The following is a 21,553-nucleotide window of genomic DNA, read 5'->3' on the forward strand; positions in this document are numbered from 1 at the left end:
GGTTGGACATTAATATTTTCAAGGGAGAGGAGGTACAGAAAAGTATTTCTCATTTTTCTACCCCTGCAAAAGCACTATCTGTGAATAAAATTATATGATTTTGCTGTAAATATTAGTGGAAAACAAGCTGTGAAGAGGTGTATGGTGGGTGTCTGTCCTCTGGTTTCTGTCCTGGCTGCCCTATGAAGGGGAGGGAAAAGCAAACACTGAAATAACATTGATTGGTCTTGGGATCTGCTGGGAGAAGTTACCTTGCAGCTACTATGGATCTGCATAGTGTTGGCATCCRTGCAGCTGAGCCCAGCTAGGTGAGAGCTGATGTGAAATGTCACACTGAGTGACAGATGAATAGAGAATGCCTCTTTCCCTGGAGGCACAAGTAAGTTCCTTTYTTACCTCATCTCTTTGGGTTTTACAGAGCATGGTAGAATTGAAGGGTGGGAAAAAAGGCCAGGTCTCACGGAACTCCTTTCTTAAAAGTTTCCCTAGAGCCGGAAACATAAGGCTCCTGTCAAGAAACAGGAGAGAGAAATTAATCTTCTTCTGCTGGATCTTTCTTTAACCTTCTCTGGTTTCTGCCATTGAGTGCTGTATGGGAAGGAGCTTTCCTCATCTTTTAAATATTGTCTTAAAGAATCTATTTTTCCTTAAATGTGGGAGATGTCAACCCAGCTTCATGAAAATGTGCTTCCTTCTCAATTCTTGTTTCTTATAATTTTGCCAACATTGAGCAACACGGAAGACCTTGAATCTTGAGGAGGTAAGGCATATCCAATAGCTGAGCAGTTTTTACTGGCTTCTTACTAAGCACAGAGGAAAATTCCTTTTTGAGTGTGGGCACACAAAATTCCTTTTTTTGCAGGCAGGTGAGGASATCAGGGAGGTGGTGGTGACATTGTCTTGACTTTTTTTTGGTGGCTCAGTAATGATTTAGACAAGTGATACTTGTTGATACAATTTTCTTTGTAAATCAACAACTTCCAGCTTTAAGCTAAGTAGGTATAGTAGGACTTGGGGGCAGGAGAGATAAGATCTTRCATAGAAACTAGGAGGAGGTGGTTCAAAGTTAACAAGAATTGCTTCATCCAACATATGCTTAAGCTGTGAATCTCCTTGCCACAAAACATTGAATCTGAAATTTCAAACTTTCTCAGGCAGCAATCTGACAAATTTATGGATGTATAATCCACTAGGGGCTGTTAAAGATGAATATGCCACCTCTTGTTATTGTTAAAGATGAATATGCCACCTGCCCCAGCACCTCTACAGGCTGGGGGAAGAGTGGCTGGAAAGCTGCCCAGCAGAGTAACACCTAGGAAGGCAGGTTGACAGCAGCTGAACATGAGCCAGCAATGTCCAGATAGCCAAGAAGGTCAATGGCATCCTGGTGTGTGTCAGCAACTGTGGCCAGCAGATTGTCCTCCTGTAGCCTGCACTGGTGAGGTCAAACCTCAAGTGCTGTGTTCTATTTTGGGCCCTTCATTACAATGGGCCCTTTGGGCCCTTCGTACATCCAGAGAAGTGCAGTGGGGCTGGTGAAGGGTCTAGAAAACATGTCTTTTGAGAACCAGCTGAAGTACTGGGGTTTAGCCTGGAGGAAAGGAGTCTTGGGGGACCTTATTGCCMCGTGCTATTACCTGACRGGAGGTTGTAGTGAGGTGGAGATCAGTCTTTTGTACCATGTCTCARTTGAAAGGATAAGAGCAAATGGCCTTAAGTTGCACCAGGCAGGGTACAGATTGGACATTAGAAAAAACTTCACTGAAAGAGTGGCATTGTAATAAGTCATGATCTCTGAAAGGGTCWGAGAGGTGTCTGGATGTGGCACTTGAGTGTATGGTTTAGGGGTGGTTTAGGTTGACAGTTGGGCTAGATGGTCTTGAGGGTCTCTTCCAACCTTGGTGATTCTGTGATCTTATTGTGCTGTAGATCTCTGCAATTTAGTGATAGAGGAAAGCTAGCATGTACAGAGAAGGACAATAAGTTTGACAACATGGAAGGGAGGTRCTAAAGAGCTCCATTTATACAGAGTTGAAATGTAACTCAAGGGGAAGGCTAGAATAGGAGCTGCCTTTTTAAACATTGCATCATGGTAGAGTAGATACAAAGAGAACTTTTTCAGCTGACAGCAGTACTTGAAGTGCAATTTAGTGGAAAGAAGAAAGCAAAAATAAAAGTTAACATTTCTATAGCCTCCTTCATGCCATTGCTTAAGTGCGTGACTTCAGCACACACATGCARGGGTGCAGTGGAGGAGCCCTAGAAGCACTTACTCCATTAAGCCTGTTATAGCTTGCTCTGAATAGCTGCTCATTATGAATCCAGGTATATGATGCTATTCTTAGCTTGTGAGAACTGGATCATCTCTACAGTGTAGTTTTGTGGTAGTTGTCTGTGCTGTTTCCTGCCTTCTCTAGTTATGATTGCACTGAACCTTTTTGCCAGAGCAGGTTGCTTGCTAAATCCCTCCCTTTTGCTTGGCATACAGGAGCCTTGTGAAGGTGTGCTTGTTTGTGGGGTAAACTTTCCATTTTCTCTGTTTGCTGACTGTGCCAAGAATAAACAGGGCATCAGGAGTGCAAGAGCAGGGGTGGTCCTTGAACTCCTTGGAGCAGCAGCTTGAACTTTAAATCAATTTAAGCTTCTCACAAATCAGCATTGATGCACATAGTACATGAGAACAKTTGGTTCACTGAATTTTCTTTCCTTCTGTGTTCATCTGTGACATGCATACAGTTTTCTGGTTGGAGTGAAATTTTGAGCTTCTCTTGTTTTGAACTTGATTTATGGTTTTATTTATTGACTGAAATTAGTAAATTTATTATAATAGAAATAYTGAGCTGAAGGTTTGGATTGTCCTAATGAAGTCATCCAACAAGCCCCAGATATACTAAAGACCTAGTTAAAAATGTCCTCAAAAACCATGGGGCTAGTATTGATGCTGGAGTGAGCCCAGTTGTTTGTTCTGAGTTATGAACCTCAGTCTGTACAACCACTTTATATGGACTCTCCTGAGATGCTAAAGCTATTGAGATTCTTTTCCAGCAACTGTATGCATGTGCAGCTCTGAGTTTTACAGGCAGGAATTGTAATATCAAATAGATGTCTYTGATTGGAAGAGTGAATAGGTGTGTTTGCAAGGCATCCCACCTTTCCAATGGTCTGCTGCAATCTAGTTCTAGAGTTACAGGATTTTCTGTTTTCTCCTGTGACTGTCYTAACTTTCCAGAGAAATAAAGGTGCAACCATAACTTTTTAAGGTGTAATTTTCTTCAGTGTATCATATGCTTATACATATGCTGTAAGCCAATGCAACAAGAAGAATGAGTTCCTGTGGGAGTTCTTTTTACTTCTTTGGGAAGAGGAGACAAAAATGGGAAGACGTTGGACTAGTGGACTCTGATAAAGCAAGAGAGTGAAACAGGCTGGGTGTAAAGGTGAAAATTACTTTGGCAAGTCAAGATTCARTCTTACCTCTGTGTCTATATAGTACTGCATATATATTTGAGTAGTTGATTGGTGTTTGCTAGATCCTGTACTAATGCAATTTTCTAGCCTTGAATTGATCATCTGTCATTTTGGTTAAAGAATAACAGCTTGAAATGCAGTGTAAAAAAAAAAAGAAAAAAAAAAAAAAAAAAAAAAAAAAAAAAAAAAAGGCAAGATACTTCACAGTGAGTGGAGTTACACCTGTAAAAAACAAGAGCAGACATGGAAAAGCAGACTCCTTTTGAGACATATTTTCAGTTTTAAGATAAATTCATAAAATGTGGTGTGTTTTACTTGGTATGGTTTCTGATGTTCTGTTGCATACTGCAAAACAAATTACCACTTCTTGAGTTGGTTGCACTAAATTTTTCTTCAGCTGTCACTGTTCTTGCATGCCCCAGACGCTTTACACTTGCACTGGTGTCCTCACAATGCCTGCCTCTCACAGGTRTTTTCCCATTGTTTTTGGAAGAGCCCTGCCTCTGCTTACCTCTGGCAGAAACTGTTTTCATTGCAGATTTGAAGCCCTGCTGTGATGGAAGCCAATTATTCCGTGGCATGTTTGCTTCCTGCTCTGGATCATGTTTACAAGCCCGAGTGCTGTAGTAATAATAGCAATAAGCAACCTGCCAGCTGTCATGCCAGCTCCATAGACTTTGTGTGGTGTCAGCTCTCTGGCTTGCTGACAGTGTCTGCCTTGGAAGCCCTGGCTCCACATGCACAGAGTAGCTCAGCTGCCTTGTGCCAGCAGAGACTCCTTTGGCCTGTCCCTAACTAAAGCCGCATGCAAGCGGAGGAATGGTTTTCATTCTGCCCTCCTGYGTGCCCTTTGAAGTCCTGCGTGGTGTGAATGAGGCTTACTTCCTGTGGCAAGGGTGAAAGGACAACTGAGTAAACTTGGCCTGAGGATTGATAAATAGTTCTGTTTCTCATAAGATACAACAAATCTTCCCATAACCATCCCCCCAAGAAGAGCCTTCTTGCTCTAAATTTTKGATCTGTATCATACATAATCCGCTTGTAAATGTGTAATTTCTTGGGATGCAGCCTTGCTTGCTCAGCTCCATGCACTGTTGTACAACACTTCTTCATTTAAAGGGACTGAAGAAAAATGTGCCTACTTTACCTAAAAGATTTCTGAAAGTGATCTGTTATTCCCATATAATGGAGAAATCTACACAGTTCTGTTGAACGACAGCTCATTCAAGCACATTATGGGGTCTCTTCTTGCCAGGAAAAGGACTATCAGGATAGCTGCTCATCAGACCAACAAAAGTTTTTGAGGTGATGTTAGGATAAAAATCTTAAAGGTCTTTTACTAAAATTAATAGAAACTTTAAAAGAATAATTTTCCCTCTGTCCTTCACTTAATCACCAGTCATGAGCTCAGATGCAATGGCTGTGGTGAAGCTTCAATTCTAAACTGCAAGTTTTACAAACTRGGAACTCCTGTCAAAATTTCAATATTGTGTTGAAAACACACCAGTTCTGTATCTGTAACTCTGTAATTTTATTGGGCCTAGAGTATGTGTGTTTCCTTTAAAAGGCATCAGAATTAATGCAATGGCCCCTCAGGCAGAGTGCTTGTGATCAAAGGGCTGTGAAAGATTGGATGCTGATACTCTTAATTTTTTTTTTTTTTTCCTTTTGACCGGCAACATCCTTAAATACAGTTCAGCAGTGCAATTGGAAGTATTTTTTGTTATCCTGGAACTAGATTTTCTGAAATGTTTGTTAGTAAAATGCAATGTCTCCTTTTTTCTTCTGGGAGTAGACTAACCTCCTTTATTTTTGCTCCTGCACTTTTTGCCTGCTGTGCTGCAGATCTTAGCAAACAGATCTGTCTGTGGGGATGTATGTGTTTATACGCATGCGTAAATGTGGACATAGTTGGCAGTCAGGCTGCACTTCTCTAATGTAGGTAGCTTTTTTTTTCTTTTTTTTTTTCTTTTTTACATTAACTTCTCATTCTTCCTAAGAATGAGGGTTTGTCTAATTAAGCAGCCAGTATTGTTCAAGCTGCTCTGCGTTCCAGAGCTCTGAACACCAGTTGCTTGCTGTCCTTGGGTACAAAGCAACCTGCTCACCACAGGCAACAGGGATAAAGTGTTCAAAGACAGTGGGACGTGATTCAGTCTGCGTTTCACCTTATAAACTTCCCTTTTCCCCCACCCTCCCCCTTTTCCTTCTGTTTGGCAATAAAAGAGTGTCCTGTGTAATAGGAGTTGGGAGAGGGGGAGGAATAGCAGGCTTATGATAGACCTAGCTTTGCTGAAACATTGGATGATGTCCAGTGTGACCATGCAGAGGGATGAGCTCAGGGAAATGGTTGGAAGTTCAAAGGCCTTTTTGTATTGCACACTGTTAGTTGACAGATGTGCTCTCTTTAGCTGTTGCTGCCCTTCTTCCCACTGGCTCCCCTTCCTTGGGCTTACTTCTCATCCTGCCTGGGGAGGCAAGTTGGTCCCTGTCTGTCTGGGCATTTGCCTGCCTTCAGCTCCATTTTGGGACTTGCCTTTGCTCATCTCTWTTAAGAACATATTGTTTCTTTGCATAGATATGGAGAGATCAAGCTGCAGTTGAGCAGGGAAGGAGGGTTGAGGCTTAACTGTGTTTACTGTTGGCATTTCCTAATCCTGCTGTGAGTACTGGTGAAAGCAGGTTAGCACRATCTGTGATTGCTTTCTTACCAGTGGAAGCAATGCCTATGAAGGACTTGCAGCTGTCTTAGGAAGTAATTCATATCATTGAATACATTTTACAGGTTGGAGAAGGGGCTAAAAAGGCAGAACGGAGAAGGGGCTAAAGAGGTAGAACAGTCCCAGGGTCGTGCAGTATCAATCAGTGTCTAGAGAATACGGGCATTCAGTTTCTAGTCTTCTTAATGCTAATCCAGCTTGTCCTCCAKCAAGATGAAGAGGTTTTGTTCCACTTCTGTCAGTGAAAAGAGTTCTTGTTGCTTCACATGTATTRCATGTACCCATCTTCACGCTATAGAGTTAAAATGAACTCTACGAGGAAAAGCAATACACTTACCAGATTGTGTAGCTGCTCTATCGTGTCAGAGCAAAACACAGTGGTAGTGATTGTTTGAGTGTCCTAAGTGTAACCTCCTAACTTTTGAATTTCCTCTTAACATCAGATTTCCAAACACTTTGGATATATTTACAACAGTACTAAACATTTGCTGTGGGCTAGTGATMTGCCCTCAGCATTAACTCTATAGGAATAAAACTCATCCAAATATGAAGTAATAAATGACCAACAGAAAAGCTGATTAGTAACAGCCCTAGAACCAAAGGCTGCACAGTGGAACTGGAGCCTGATGTGCTTAGGACAAATAGAAGGAAATGGCAATGTTTCTGTGTAAGCAGTGTGCTTTTTAGTGGGAAGAAGGGTCTGGGAGGGCAGAGCTAGGAAGAGGGGGATTAGGAAGAGACTGYCCCCATGTGAAAGCTGCTTCCAGAATTTTTTTCATTTTCTTTTGAAGCATCTGTTTCTGACCGTTATTAGATTCAGGTTACAAGTTTATGTGGATCTCTGCCCTGATCCCATTGGCAGTTCCTCTGCTCTATGAATTATCAGCCCTCATTCATTAGCTTGGGTTTTTTGGTCTTAAGTGGGTTTGTGKTTTTTCTTCCTCCTTTAAAGGAGAGCTCCTGTAGAAGGGAATTTAATCCCACCCTGCCCCCACCCCAGTGTGGTCTGGGCTAGCACACACTTGCTGTCTGCTGGGTTGGGAATTTGGCCCTCCTTTGTATATGGCAGTTTGTGTTTTGCTCTTTTCCCCTGTGCTTGAAGCTCGATTTTTATATCTAGAGGGAGTATGAAATTGGCTGAACTACTCCCTGTAGGGGTGGAATTTAATTTTACGTCGTTACCTCATGAAGGGATGCGGCAGTTCAGTGGGATAATGGTATCCGCTCTGAACCAGCGCTAATGGCTTAACCCTCTGGGAGCCTGAAGAATTCTCCCCTGGAGAGTGAGCATGCAAATTCCCTTCCAGGTGGCTCCTGTGCAGTCCTTTGGTGATTAGTCATGCTAAAGAATATGSTGGGAGTATGGTCTTAGTCCTGAAATTGCAGCTCAGGCTGGAGAAGGTTTTCTCAGCATGCAGTGTTCAGAAACTGGGGAAGAGAGATCTGATTTGTGAGACTGACCATCCGAGTCCAAAAAYGTCTTGGTTTTATTTGGAAGCAGAGTTTGAAAAGTGGAGAGTTTTTTGCTTCCACCTGCTCTGGGGAAGAAAAGGAAAATCCTCCTTCATTTTGCTGCAGCAGCACAGGGGTGCTCAGAGAAAGTGCAGTGTAAGGAAGGGAGTCAGCTATTGGAAGACTAGGCTGCTGTCAGATCTGTAGAGGGAAAATGCAGATTTTTGTGCTTCACTCTCCTTCATACCCCTCTGTGGCCTAGAAATAGCTGGATGTGACATCTGCTGCATGGATATCTGCATGGGACAGYCAGGACATGATGGGAAAGACCTTTTCTCAAGGTCCAGGGCCAAATTCTGTGAGTGTTGCATCTGCAGTGATATCCTCAGATACAGAAATGCCTGCCACACTACAGGAACAGCTGAGACGATGATCTGGATTCGTGGTTAGAAAAAAAAGGATGTTAGAGAAAGTCTGAATTTACCTGCCCTAATGAWTTCTTACAGAAGCAGGCTTTTAGGACAGGCCCTTGGAGGGAAATGTTGGAGGACTTGCTATGGAGAGCGGTGAATGATTTAGTATGTATAATCCATGCTTCTTTAACAGGTCATTGGCAGCAGTCCTGGGCCAAGGAGAACCAGAGGGTTGAGAARGCTGGAAAAGCTGAAAATGTGACTATTTGTTCTCCTTATTAAATCATCTTCCTTTTGTGTGTGGCTGCTGTCTTCACCTTCCTTTTTTACCCACCTCCCTCCGCTCTCACTCCCACCTCCAGGATAGATTTCCTTGGCAGGAAAAGGAGTAGCAGCATAGCAGAAAAGGGCTGGCCTGCCTGGTGACAGATGGGAGATGCTGTCGGCAAGCTGGGCTGGGATGAAAGGGTTTCAGGCAGTAGCCTTTGTAGCCCTCRCCCCTTCACATCACCGAGCAAATGTTGTTCTTTGGAGAGCACACCTGTCAGGAGCAGTCTTGTGCAGCCCCTTGCCTACCACAGCTGGCAACACTTAAAAGCATGATCCTCTCGGGGCTGAGTGTTCCTCTCATCTCTGGGGGAAAGAATAGGGCTGATGCTCCCCCTTGAATTCCAGCTTTGTGGCTCCAGGCCTCTTCAAACACTGTGGATTTCTGGTTCCACTCCATTGCAAACAGACTCCTGTGTAGGCAGGCATAATCCCATGTGTCTGTCCGCTTCTTCCATCCTTTCTGGAAACTTCAAGCAAGGTGTTGTCCACCCCTGAGGTACAGCAAATTATCCCCAGTGAGGGATTCTTGCGTCTAAGCTTCTCCTTCCAGATTTCTTAGACAAAAAACCTGGCAGAGTCCCTATGCTGTAACGCACTGTTGCATGTTACTTTGTTAAGTCCTGTTCCCCAGAACTTTGCTTCTGACAGTTTTCACTGAGAGGAATTTGCTGTATAACAGAAACAGGATGGATTGCACTGGGAAGCACGCAGCAAAGATGTTGATGRTGTAATTTTGCTTGTTATAGAACAAGTGCAGTTACGGAAGGACATCATTCCTCAGGGATGAAAGAGGAAAAAGGAATTCAGTGGGGGAATTGCGACAGCTACTTTGTTGTGGAAAGGTCATTATTTCTCTGGGGAAGAGACAGAGCCAAGGTACAGACCTACTCTGGCCCCCATCTGAGGAACAGCTCTTCCTGATAACTTGAGATTTTGTCTTTCRTTCCTAAGAGATRYAGCTCTGCTCCCTYRCRAYGGAAGGAACTTTGTTTTCAGGAAGGAAGCTGGCTGCAGCTCCATGAGGTGTTTCTCTTGCAGTGCTGCCCACRTGCTCCCCCTTGGACTTCCACTGTGACAATGGAAAATGTATCCGCCGRTCGTGGGTCTGCGATGGAGACAATGACTGTGAGGATGACTCTGATGAACAGGACTGCCGTAAGTCCCCTATCTTAGGGAAGAGGATGGGTGCAGTGCCTGCCTGCTATGGCTGGGGAAAGTTGACYCTTTTTTATTACAGGAATGTAAGAGTTTATCCACTGAATTGGAYCTCTGGCTTGTAGTAAGCTATATTCTGCCTCTGTCAGAAGTGYGTACCTGCAAGCCCTGCTACCTTGGCACCTAGCTTGCTGTTCAGCTGCCTRTCTTGGGGGAGGGGATGTCTCTTCATCCAGCTATAGAACCGTTTATGCCCTGCAGCCTTGCTAGTTAATGTCCCATGAAGCACTTCCCTGAGCTGAGCTCTTCATGCCCTCCCCTGTTAGTGGAAACACCTAACCCCTGCCAAATCCTACTGAAYTGCCTGTCTGGCTGACTTCCTGTGGCCTCGGGTTCCACCGTCTGACTTTTCTGCAGTGCTGGGCTGTCACCAGCATCCTGTCCCTTCAAACAGGGCTCCTTGAGGAGAGGGAGGTGCTGTGGGGATGCTGCCTACACGGAGTGACTCTGATGGAGGAACCCCATCTCAAGAAATGTGGAAAGAAAGCTCTTGACTGTGAAGTATTCCATGTCCACTGCATGCATGGAAATGAGTTCACTTTTTGATCAGTTTATCCCTGATCTTAACCTGCCTTTTTGGACAAAGGGCTGAGAAGCCAGGTTCAGGGGTTGACATCCTGTGTGATACTCTGGAATGCAGGACTAAGCTCAATTTTCCAGTTTGATCAAATTCATGAAGGAAAAGGTATATAGGTCTAGGTTGGTTTGGTTTTCTGTTTTTCATAAAAGGTTGAAATGCTCTCATATCTAAGACAACAGTGGAGAAGGGTGTGATCAAAATATTTGGCGATTAATGAAAGGAGAAAGGMAAGGTTCTGTGCATGTGAGATTCCTGGGGGTTATTCAGACTAGCAGCAACTGTAGGAGAGTTTCTGTTGGACTGAAATCCTCGTGTGCTAGTCTTGCAATCCCTTTCCTTTCCTTGCTGCTTTGCAGACAAGCTTCCTTAGGAATGGCAAGGAGAGCAGAATGAGACTGCAAATACTGAGGTGTTYAGAAGAGGAAGTTCAAATTTTCTCTCTCCCTTTTCAGTGAACATGTCCTTTCCTTTGGAGACAGCTTTGACATTGTTGGGAAAAGAAAGTGGAAATACAATACTACCAGCAGTTACTTTTTAGATAATGATAGAGCCTATTAATTAATTAGAAAAGASGCCTGGATTACCATTTTACTGTGCAAGGTTATCTTGAGGCTTAGGGCTATGCTAGAATACATACCAGCACAGGATGGGTGGCTTCATCTCWCTGTTCCAGCTACTTCCTTCAATCTATGTTCTCTGATTTTAGAGCCTGCTGTGCTGTTGGCATGTTGTTGGAGTGCCAGGGAGGCGCTCAAAAAATCTCCCTTTGTTAGGGGAATCGGCTCTCCAGCATCACAGTGCCCTTGGAGGATGATGATTTGTAACATGTCACACATTTGGTGTTCTGCAATCTAAATCCTCTTGCCTTGCCTTCACCTTATTCGTTGTGTTCCTGCAGCTCCAAGGGAGTGTGAGGAAGATGAATTCTCATGTCAGAATGGGTACTGCATTCGCAGCCTGTGGCACTGTGATGGTGACAATGACTGTGGGGACAACAGTGATGAGCAGTGTGGTGAGTAATGTAAATAGTTGTCCTCACATTTCTTCAGAAGGAGKTGTGCAGAGCCCAGCCTGTGCAGTTCTAGGATCCTCTGAGCATGGCTAAGGCTCCCAACTGACTTTTCTGGGCTGAACTTGTGGGATATTCCATTCCAAGGGCTAACTGCTTAGGATCTCGGGCTATGTGGCTTACCTGCCAGGAAAAAAAAATTGCTTTCACTCCTTGACRTGCCATTGTGAAGTCCTCTTGGATTCCTTTTGAGTCCAGCACTCTGTGTCAGTTCAATGAACAATGGTGGTTTTGCTGAGCCCTTCCCTGACATGGGTACGTATGGTTTAGTGAGCAGTCTTGTTTTTGGGTGCCCTAGGAGCTTCAGCAGGATGGTGTGGTGTTTGCCTGGGTACTCTGAGAAAAGCCAAGGCTTTGTTTGCATTGCTGTCTCTGCAGATATGAGGAAGTGCTCGGAGAAGGAGTTCCGTTGCAGTGATGGCAGCTGCATAGCTGAGCACTGGTTCTGTGACGGGGACACAGACTGCAAGGATGGCTCAGATGAAGAGAATTGCCGTAAGTGCTTTCCTTGGTAATCACAGGAAATAGCCCTTTGGACCTGCTCTTGCCTTGGGTKTTGGCATGTTTTCTGCAGCGGAGATCAAAAACAAGTTAGTCCTGCCTGTACTGGCAGCTATGCTGCCTTCTGCTGCCTACCCCAGAGGGCACAAAAGAATGGTGTCTCTTTTGTCTTGCTGCATGGGCAKACTTCGTCTGTGCCTTGCTGCTTCTGTGGTCCTTCCCATAGTTGTGACCTTGAGTCAGAGCAGGAGGTTTATGCTTTGCTGAATATAGCTCTCTATAAAASTGGAGGAGTTGAGGGGCAGCTGGAAGGCAAGAATACTCTTCCCTTCTTTTTCCTCTTGTCTGATTCCTGACTGAAATTTTGGAATTTCAAAATTAGTGAAATAATCAAAACTGCTTATTGAAAGCACGCTCAGGTATTGCACACTGCAGACACCTCCTGCCTGTCCAGTCTCTTTTCACTTAAATGCTTTTTGCAGGATGTTGCCCAAAAAGTGACCAATGCTGAAGGGAGGGGTGGGGTGGTTGGGGCATGAGAACCCACAACGGTTGTTTTCTTTCTCACCTTCACAGACTTGTAACAAGTGGGACAGGAATTTGTGTCCCTTTCTAACCCACACTGCCTCTCTCCTGTGTCTTTGAGCATTGTCCATGTCTCTGGAACTTGCAGTGGTCCCTTCCCCCACCCTGCTCTGAAAGGCATTTTGCAAAATTTGTTCTAGATAGCAGGAAACTTCAAAAGGCTCTGGGAGGGGGATGAGGRCCGCCAGCTCCTGAAGGGCAGGGGGAGTGGATGCATGGGGGAGTTGTCTTTTATCTCTCCAGATAATGAGAGTTGGCAGAAAGCCAGGGGCTGCAAACATTTCYAAGCCAGAAAAGGACTGTAAGAGGAAGCCAGCCTCTCTCCCTCTTCCTTTTGCTCTCTGCCTTTCTCGTTCCCTTGCCTGTCACTTCACCGAAGGCAATGAATAGACCCTCAGGAAGGGAAGAGAGATGTTCCAACGTTGCCTCCTGTGGGAGTGGAATGGCACCCAGAAGTAGTGTCCCTGCTTCTCTGAGCTGGAATGCTATTTCTGTCCCAGCTGGCAGTTGTCTCTGTAAGACATTTTAAGTGACTTGCTAAGAAGCTGAGTTTGGCTACCTCCTGTTCTCTTATCTTCATCCACGTGGTTGTCATCTTTTCCTTATCTACAATCATGCTTGTTGCTCATCTGGGACAAGATGGGACTACACTCGATTCTCTTTTGTGTGTTTTTTTTTTTTTTTCCTTTCCTTTCTTTTGGGGATGTGTGTGTTACAATTGAATCACACAGCACGATAATTTAAGTCACTGGCTTAATTTCTCAAGGAAACTAAAACACTCAGGCTTGTTTGGCGAGAGACACATTAACACACGTTAGCCCTTTTCATATCTGGCCACTGAACACTCACTGAATTAAAGCTCTTAGTTCAGGCTTTCAGGCTGTGCCCATTACCTCAGGTTGGAGAGGCAGGTGTAGTTTACTTCCTAGACTACACTTTCTTTTCAGTCTTTCTTTTCCCTTTTGTTTAATAAGTTTATATTCAGAACTCCTCATTTGGGAGACTTGTATGCCTGAAACATACTGTTCATTCTCCTAGACAGTGTCAGAAGAGGTGTCAGGTTCTGTTGTGTGGGACTCAAAATATTTTTCATGCCTTCCCACTTAGTGTACTGTTGAACAGAGAGCAGTAGGCAACTCCTTAACCATTAGTTTGTTTGGCTTTGCCCAGGGTCATCCCTCTGGCAGTGCTCCTTACTGAATAGGCATGGTTGTTTTGGTGAGAGCTTGAGAGGAAAGGGAGAGGGAAATCCTCAAAGGTCAGATGCAAGCCTGAGCACCCTGCTGCTTGCTTGTTTCCTTTGGTCTGCAAGTGCTTATTTTTGTTAAAATTTTAAAGGAATCCTTCCCTAGTTTAACCTTGCATTCTGACATGCCTCAGCCATTAATATGGAGCTATCCCTAAGGGTTTCTTTATTTTTCCATCTATTTTTCTATCTACCTTTTTTCAGATTTATTAAACAATTTAAACATTTTCTGGGCACTAAAACATGTTTCAAGCATAAGATGGGAGGTGACACTGTTGTATCCTTTTTGATGCTTTCCCATCAACTCTTCCTTAATAGCTTTTTGCTTCYCCGGAATTTAATGGCTCTTGAAAAGCTTAGCCTTTACAGCCTAATATCCTGTGCAACTTTTTTTTTTTTTTAAATTGTGTTTACCGGATTGTCTGCATGAGCGTCTTTATAGTTTAACCTGCTTTCCAGTGGAGCAAAACCAACATTCCTCTCAGTAATAMAAATCGTGCAGAGTCATGCAGCAGTGACTAGTAATTTCCAGTCCCTTTCCATTTCATACTTGCCAATCAATTATGGGACTGAGAAGGCTGCTTCTAAACTGGACTGTACCTTGTCACCTCACACATTTTTTCTTTGATTCCCTTGTTAGCATCAGATGTTCCCGCTGCCACCTGCAGCTTGGAAGAGTTCCAGTGTGCATATGGACGCTGCATTTTGGACATCTACCACTGTGATGGTGATGATGACTGTGGGGACTGGTCTGATGAATCTGACTGCTGTAAGTTAGTGCTTAAGGGTGATGTCCTGGTCCAAGCATCAGAGTTGCAAACCCAAATGGATTTTGTGTTGTCTGGAGAAGGGGTTACGGTGTAGATGGCGATCTATACGGTGTAGATGGCGATCTAATTGTTCGCACATAAGCTGGCTCCTTCATTTTTAGGGATTTTGTTTAACTGTGGAAAGTGAGAATAATGATGAGAACTGTAGAGTCAGTGCAGTTCTGCTTACAAGAATTACAGTAGTATCCAGGAGAAATTTATTCAGGATTAAGTTCCTTAATAATGGAGGGTAAGGGTGGTACTAAGGAGCTTTGGGGATGTTATGTTGGTCTGAGTYTGCTCTTTTTGTGTTTTACCATCTCTGCAGCATCTCACCAGCCTTGTCGCTCTGGGGAGTTCATGTGCAACAGYGGCTTGTGCATTAACGCTGGCTGGAGGTGTGACGGAGACTTTGACTGCGATGACCAGTCAGATGAGAGGAACTGCAGTGAGTGCTGGGAAATGCTGGAAACAGTCTCTTTCTGTRGATGCAAAAGAATGTTTGGGACAGTGTGCTTTGCAATTGGGTCTCTTCTGATCCTTCTTGCTCATCTGAATTCCTTTTTTGGTCCCTCAGCTACATCTATGTGCACAGCTGACCAGTTCCGCTGTAAGTCAGGACGCTGTGTCCGTCTGTCCTGGCGTTGCGATGGGGAAGATGACTGCTCTGACAACAGTGATGAGGAGAACTGTGAGAATACAGGTTTGACCTGCTGCCTTGCTGCTTGATAGCTAATGTTTCCATCTTGAAGGTAATAGGTAGTGAAGTCTCTTTTGGATTGCTTCACTGAGTTCAGCCTGGAGTTTCTGTCCTTCCCAGAGAATGGGACCTGTAGGCTGTCTTATATGCTTGCCAACTTGTGCAGGGCTGTGTGCTTAAACTTACGTAGGGGAAGGTGTTTTCTGGTTAAGTATCCTCCTATCTTGTCCCTACACTCTGAATTACCACAAGGTTCTGGGATAATTCCATTCAGACTTGGAAACATCAATAATGTGCCAAGTTGCAACCTTTGTCACATGGGCTATACTAACTTATGCCTTGTACRTAGTTCTGGGTAGCTTTCATGTTACACTGTGAAATTGCTGAACAATTCTGGCWGGCAGTGGAATCAAAAAGGAGATTTAGTGGAAGAGAACACTTGGATTGGTCAGCTGTTGTGAACATCAGTGTGGTGATCCTGGAAAAAGCAATTGTACTTAAAGACAAGCTGGTAACCCTGTTTCCTCATCCTGATAACAAAGATATTTAGAGGTACGGAAGGAAAAAGTGCCATCAGAAGCCAAGTTMAACTTCCAGAGCCACTAAAATTCACTGTTTCCACACAAACCAAACACAAGGTGTTTCAGCACAGCTATTGTTACTATAAGGTTATTTGTGCAGTTCTACATGAGGTCTATGGTAACAGTCAACAGGTAAAAATTGAATTGTGTTTTCCAAGCAGGATGTGTACTGGCTTATCTAACTGACACAGTGTGGTGTCCCAGTGTCTGTTGCAAGAGTTAAAATCCTCTTGGTTTTAGAGCAGAGTTACATTTTTATTTGCCRTAGAGATGATTCCTAAAATACTAGGTAATCATCTTGTGAAGGGATCTTTATGTTCAATATGACAAATTAAGTGCAAGTTACAGAATCCTTCATATAAAGTGTTCCTATGCTCTGAAAAGTGAATCTGCATGTGGTTTGGTTTTATGTTCCCACTTGRTGTGTCTGTAGTTCTTAACTGTACTTGTTAATCTCACAACTACCCTCTTCCACACTGCTTATAGGCAGACTGCCAATCTGATTGTTTCTCTGCTGGTAACTGTATTGTCCTGTTATCTTCATAAGATTATCAGAAGGTGATGATTTAGGGACCACTAATCAAGTCAGATTAAGAGGTACAAGAAGTAAGTGGCAACAGGACAGTGCAGTTATTGCTGAAGAAACAAYCAGATTGGCAAAGTCCCTACAAACAGTATTACTTTGCTTGCAAGAATTCTGTACAGCCGCCTTGCCAACAGCAGAAGTTGAAGCGTGTAGGTCATGTGAAATCCTGTTGCCTGAGCTCAGATTTCAGGGATGTGTGTAAATCTCATTCCAAGTCCCTCAAAGTGCACTTAGGGCTAGACAAGATGTTTCTTCCTAGGCAGGTTTAAGATCCATAGCTGTGCTAGTGTGACATATCAGATTATTAAAGCGAGGAACTGACTCCTCCTCTGCACACACTGAGTAGGGTTGTAGATTCTGGAACTAAAGGGAGGTTAGCCAGCAGCTTCCAGTCATTCTAAGAGAAACTAGTTAGATTAACTTCACAATAAAGCAACAATGGACTCAGGCTGGAGRAGAGTTTGCAGATCTCCAAACCAGCATAAAAATATGTGGACCAGTAAGGAGTGCTAGATGAGCTGAAGTCAAGGAAAGAGGAAGTAATGAATTTGTGATCATACAGAAAGTTTGTAACAAATATTAGGAAATGTTCTATATTCTTTTCTTCACCATGACTGTTCCATCAGTAAGGTGTGGTGTGCTGCTTTACCCTTGTATTGCAGGCACCCCTCAGTGTGCCCCAGACCAGTTCCTGTGTGGGAATGGGCGTTGCATTGGCCAGAGGAAGCTGTGCAATGGAGCAAATGATTGTGGAGATGGCAGTGATGAGAGCCCGCATCAAAACTGCCGTAAGTCCTCCCAAGTTCAGTCTTAAACATAAATGGAAGCCCAATAATGTGTAGGAGTCTGTCTGGTGTTACTGAAGAATTTGTGTAAGTAAGAAAGCCTGAGCTGTGATAGTGGGAGATGTTTAAAGACTGAGGAAAAAAACTTGTTCATTTTGCTAGTTAAAGACTGCAAACAAGGAATTGTGGGGAGATTATGATCTCAGGTATCACCATTTGTCTGCAGAGAATCCTAAAAATATGTTAATCTGAGCTCTGTTGGCCCATTCAGTTGTGGTCTGCAGAGGAAAGCTCTGACTGCAGAGGAAGTTTCCAGCACAGCTTGTGTCCTCCTCCTCTTGTTCAGCCTGCTTTGAAGTGTGACTGCTGCCTAACAGCTGAAGGCAAGAGCAGCTGCTTTGTGGTTTCAGCTCAGTTATCTTCACATGTTCCTTCTGCAGGTCCACGAACAGGGGAGGAGAATTGCAATGTCAACAATGGTGGCTGTGCTCAGAAGTGCCAGATGGTCCGAGGCATGGTGCAGTGCACTTGCCACACAGGTTACAGGCTCCTGGAAGATGGCCGATCATGCCAAGGTGGGTTTTTTGAGCAGTAGTGTCCTCCCTGCTGCTTTGGTATGTTTGAGGCTGGGACTATGATGAGGTGAAAATCAAGAATATGAAAGCAGATGCAATCTATCAATAAGATTGGTAAGTTTGTTGATCTAATAACTGTCTCTGTAACATGCAGATGTGAATGAATGTGCTGAGGAAGGCTACTGCAGCCAAGGCTGTACCAACAGTGAAGGAGGCTTCCAGTGCTGGTGTGAGCAAGGCTACGAGCTGCGACCTGACAAACGTAGCTGCAAAGCTCTAGGTAAAGGGGAGTTCAACCTAACAGCACAACTGGTTTCTCTGCAGTGGAAATGCCTGCTGAGTTTATATCTGGCTGAGGCAGATTTCARCTGTGTCCTATCTGTGCAATGTAGTAAAGCGTGTGTATTTGCACGGCTAGGAGATGGATATAGGAAAAAGAAATCATAGTCCAGCTGCTGAGTGGCTGTCTAGTGATTCAGTTTCAGAGGCTGAAGTGAGGCAGGCTTAAGTGGAACCTGGAATTTTCGTCTCTTGCTGAGTTAGTGTTTGCCAGAAGGTTTAAAACTGCTCATCCTTGAATTAGGACTGTGTATGGAGGATGTGAAAACACCCCTCTGAAGTGTTTTGTGCTTAAGGGTTGATTTCTGTGGCCAGTACTACAAAACTATTTTCTGGGACTTGGTAGAGGAAATGGGCAGGGCCCAGTCAAATGCTATCAAATACTCTAATGCTGTGTTCCTGTACATTCCTAGGGCCAGAGCCAGTGCTGCTCTTTGCCAATCGAATTGATATCCGACAAGTGTTGCCTCATCGCTCAGAGTATACGCTGCTCCTGAACAACCTGGAAAATGCCATTGCTCTTGACTTCCACCACAGCAAGGAGCTGGTGTTTTGGTCTGATGTCACACTTGATCGCATCATGAGAGCCAATCTAAATGGCAGCAATGTGGAAGAGGTGGTTTCCACAGGGCTGGAGAGCCCAGGTGCGTTATCCCAAAAAATGCAAAAGCCTAGGGGGAGTGAGTGGAGAAAAGTGGGAACCCAGCATTCAGAACAAAACGCATCTCCCTGAGCAAGGGTATTGGGTGGATGGAATGGGTGTGAGGTGAGTGTCCCCCTGGAGTTAATCTTGGCTGACAGGAGAAGAAACTGAGCCTCTTCTAAGGCAGACAGGGAAAGGGAACTATTTTTCTGTGCAGATCTGTCGTTTTATTCTGTGTGTAATTCTCTCTTGGACGTAGGTGGACTTGCTATTGATTGGATCCATGACAAATTATACTGGACAGACTCTGGGACATCTCGAATTGAAGTAGCAAACTTGGATGGCACTCACAGGAAAGTGCTTTTGTGGCAGAATCTGGAGAAGCCCCGAGCAATTGCCCTTCATCCTATGGAGGGGTGAGTGAAAACGTGGGACCCCAGTGAGCCCTCCATGCACATCCTTCTTGTTGAATATTGAAAACCCTATTCTTGGTCACAAAGATTACCTCTGGGCTCGAGACTTCAGCTGGCACTGACAGTTTGGAGAACCTGGCAATGCTGGGACCCTCCAGAGCCTTAATCCTGCCCTTAGTCCTGGGCCCTTCAGCTTTCAGCAGGCTGGGTGTTACTTTCCACTTCTCCCATGGCTGTGACTCAGTCTCATGCTCGATGTCACAGGACTGATAGTGTTTTGCCCTGACAGGGAGTAATGCTAGGTGCATTATGTGGCCATGAGTTTCCTAGCTTGTCTCTCCCTGCCTCCTCCAGTACCATCTACTGGACTGACTGGGGCAACACTCCCCGCATTGAGTATTCCAACATGGATGGCTCTAATCGGCGCATCATTGCGGATACACACCTCTTCTGGCCCAATGGACTGACCATTGACTATGCCGGACATCGAATGTATTGGGTGGATGCCAAACATCATGTCATTGAGAGGGCTGACCTTGATGGACGCAATAGGAGGGCTGTTATTAGCCAAGGTGAGTAACAGGCTTTCTACCAGGAATGTTTTCTGCAGTAAAGACCAAAGAGTAGCACAGTGCTAATCTGAGTTTGAGACACTGGCTCCTGCATCTATGCTTGTCTCCTGTTCTTTCACTGTAAGCTGAGGCTGTTCAGCCTGGAGCAGAGAAGGTTGTGTGGAGATCTCGTTGCAACCTTCATGTATCTGAAGGGAACCTACCAGGAAGCAGGAGAGGGACACTTCATCAGTAACTCTAGTGCTAGGGCAAGGAGTACTAGATGCAAATTAAAAGAGGGGAAATTCAGGTTAGGTATTGGGAAGGATACTAGGAAGAATTTTTTTTACTGTGAAGATGGTGAGATGGTGGAACAGGTTGTCCTGGGAGGTTGTCAATGCCCCAACCTGTTCAAAGCCAGGTTGGATAAGGCCTTCAGCAACCTGGTCTAGTGGGCAGTGTCCCTGCCTATGGTTGGGAGGCTTTGGACTAGATGATCTTTAAGGTACATTCCAGCCCAACTAACGTCCTATCTGTGATTATAGGATAGCAGAGAGGAATTGTCTGTTACATTAGTGTGAAGTGTATTTGAGCAGCTTGACTGTGATGAAGCCTAAAGGGCGATGAGGGGCAGTGGAAAGAGCATTCCCCTAAGAGCTGGYTCCCTGCCAGCCTTAGTCATGTTAGACCTGATTCTATCACTGTATTGGATGTCTGTTACAGGGCTCCCACACCCATTTGCTATCACCGTGTTTGARGACAGTCTGTACTGGACAGACTGGCACACCAAGAGCATCAACAGTGCCAACAAATTCACAGGCAAGAACCAGGAGATAATCCGCAACAAACTCCACTTCCCTATGGACATCCACACACTGCACCCTCAGCGTCAGCCAGCAGGTAACTGCAGAGCGCGTAGAGACCCATTTGAGCCAGGAGAAGACCTGGAGCCACCCACTCCCTGTAAAATCGGGAGATGACAGCCTGAACCCAGCATGTGGGCACATCCCCACCTGTGCCCGGGGCTGTGACAGAACTTGTTCCACCGCCCTCATGTTGAGGTCGCTCGGCCGAGTACCTCGGGGTTAGGTGTTACCGCAGCTCCCCCTGCTGACACTGGGGGTGGAGGTCTTTCAGTAGGAAATAATCAGGGCTTGTTTTGGGACAGGGRAAAAGTCATAAGTGGGCATAGTAATGACTGATACCTCCCTTACTCCTCTTCAGTTGTCATTATCTGTTCTAGAAGTGGCAATGTTCACGTTCAAGAGTTTAATGTTCATTTAAAATTGAGCCCTAAAAATGGAGTTAGTGCTTAAGTTTATACGTTTCCTTTTTTTCAATTAAATTCAGGGCGGGGAAGTTATGTCCATGTTGCCTTGACACCTCAGCTAGTGTTTTTCCTCCTTTCTTTACTCTTTGCTTTATGTGTGGTTGCTTTTGTCTTTGGCTACTTGAGCAGGGAGAAACCGTTGTGGGGACAACAACGGAGGCTGCACTCACCTCTGCCTACCAAGCAGCAAGGATTACACCTGCGCCTGCCCCACGGGCTTTCGCAAGACCAGCAGCCATGCCTGTGCCCAGAGTAAGTGAGGTGGGACCACATGCTCAGATGTTCAGTGGGTGGCAGAGGGTTGGCAGTGGGTCTAAGCATYGGCAGCACTTGCTTCCAAGGAGATGCAGCTGGATAGACTGAGTTAGAAATATTRAGGGTCTTTCCAGAGAATGCCTTACCTTTTTGATGAATTTCCYTGTTGTGTATTCTCACTGCCGTCACTAGGCTTCATGGGTGGGGATACATACAAATTCTACCCCTTGGTCCTTATTTCAGGACTGCTGTTGGCACCGTGCAACCTGGCATGGCTGATCGTCTCCCTAAAATTCCCATAACAGCTGTGTCAGTGATGAACAAAAAATTCGGTCCTCACCATTGCCACAGTTCCTCTTAGTTTGCAACCTTGTGAAAGAGTTAGACCAGCTGTCTCCCAGATTATC

At 44.7% G+C, this 21,553-nt stretch overlaps 1 protein-coding gene across 3 annotated transcripts in view; it reads left to right on the forward strand.

The window, feature by feature from the left end:
• Positions 1-21,553, forward strand: part of LRP4 (LDL receptor related protein 4) — a 79,522-nt gene that overhangs the window by 39,529 nt on the left and 18,440 nt on the right. For 2 of the 3 annotated variants that reach the window (XM_057364916.1, XM_057364933.1), the window contains exons 3-16: positions 9,422-9,538; positions 11,077-11,190; positions 11,626-11,742; positions 14,220-14,348; positions 14,717-14,836; positions 14,966-15,091; positions 16,918-17,043; positions 17,481-17,615; positions 17,770-17,895; positions 18,368-18,598; positions 18,857-19,013; positions 19,365-19,582; positions 20,285-20,461; positions 21,018-21,143. In XM_057364916.1, the coding sequence (XP_057220899.1) occupies positions 9,422-9,538; positions 11,077-11,190; positions 11,626-11,742; positions 14,220-14,348; positions 14,717-14,836; positions 14,966-15,091; positions 16,918-17,043; positions 17,481-17,615; positions 17,770-17,895; positions 18,368-18,598; positions 18,857-19,013; positions 19,365-19,582; positions 20,285-20,461; positions 21,018-21,143 (2,019 nt within the window). The remainder of the gene's footprint in view (positions 1-9,421; positions 9,539-11,076; positions 11,191-11,625; positions 11,743-14,219; positions 14,349-14,716; positions 14,837-14,965; positions 15,092-16,917; positions 17,044-17,480; positions 17,616-17,769; positions 17,896-18,367; positions 18,599-18,856; positions 19,014-19,364; positions 19,583-20,284; positions 20,462-21,017; positions 21,144-21,553) is intronic. The other variant, XM_057364923.1, reaches the window with a different exon arrangement.

The sequence above is a fragment of the Malurus melanocephalus genome, unplaced genomic scaffold (assembly GCF_030028575.1).
Source record: "Malurus melanocephalus ecotype Western Australia unplaced genomic scaffold, MMel_1.1 scaffold_2, whole genome shotgun sequence".
In the NCBI taxonomy this organism is placed as follows: domain Eukaryota; kingdom Metazoa; phylum Chordata; class Aves; order Passeriformes; family Maluridae; genus Malurus; species Malurus melanocephalus.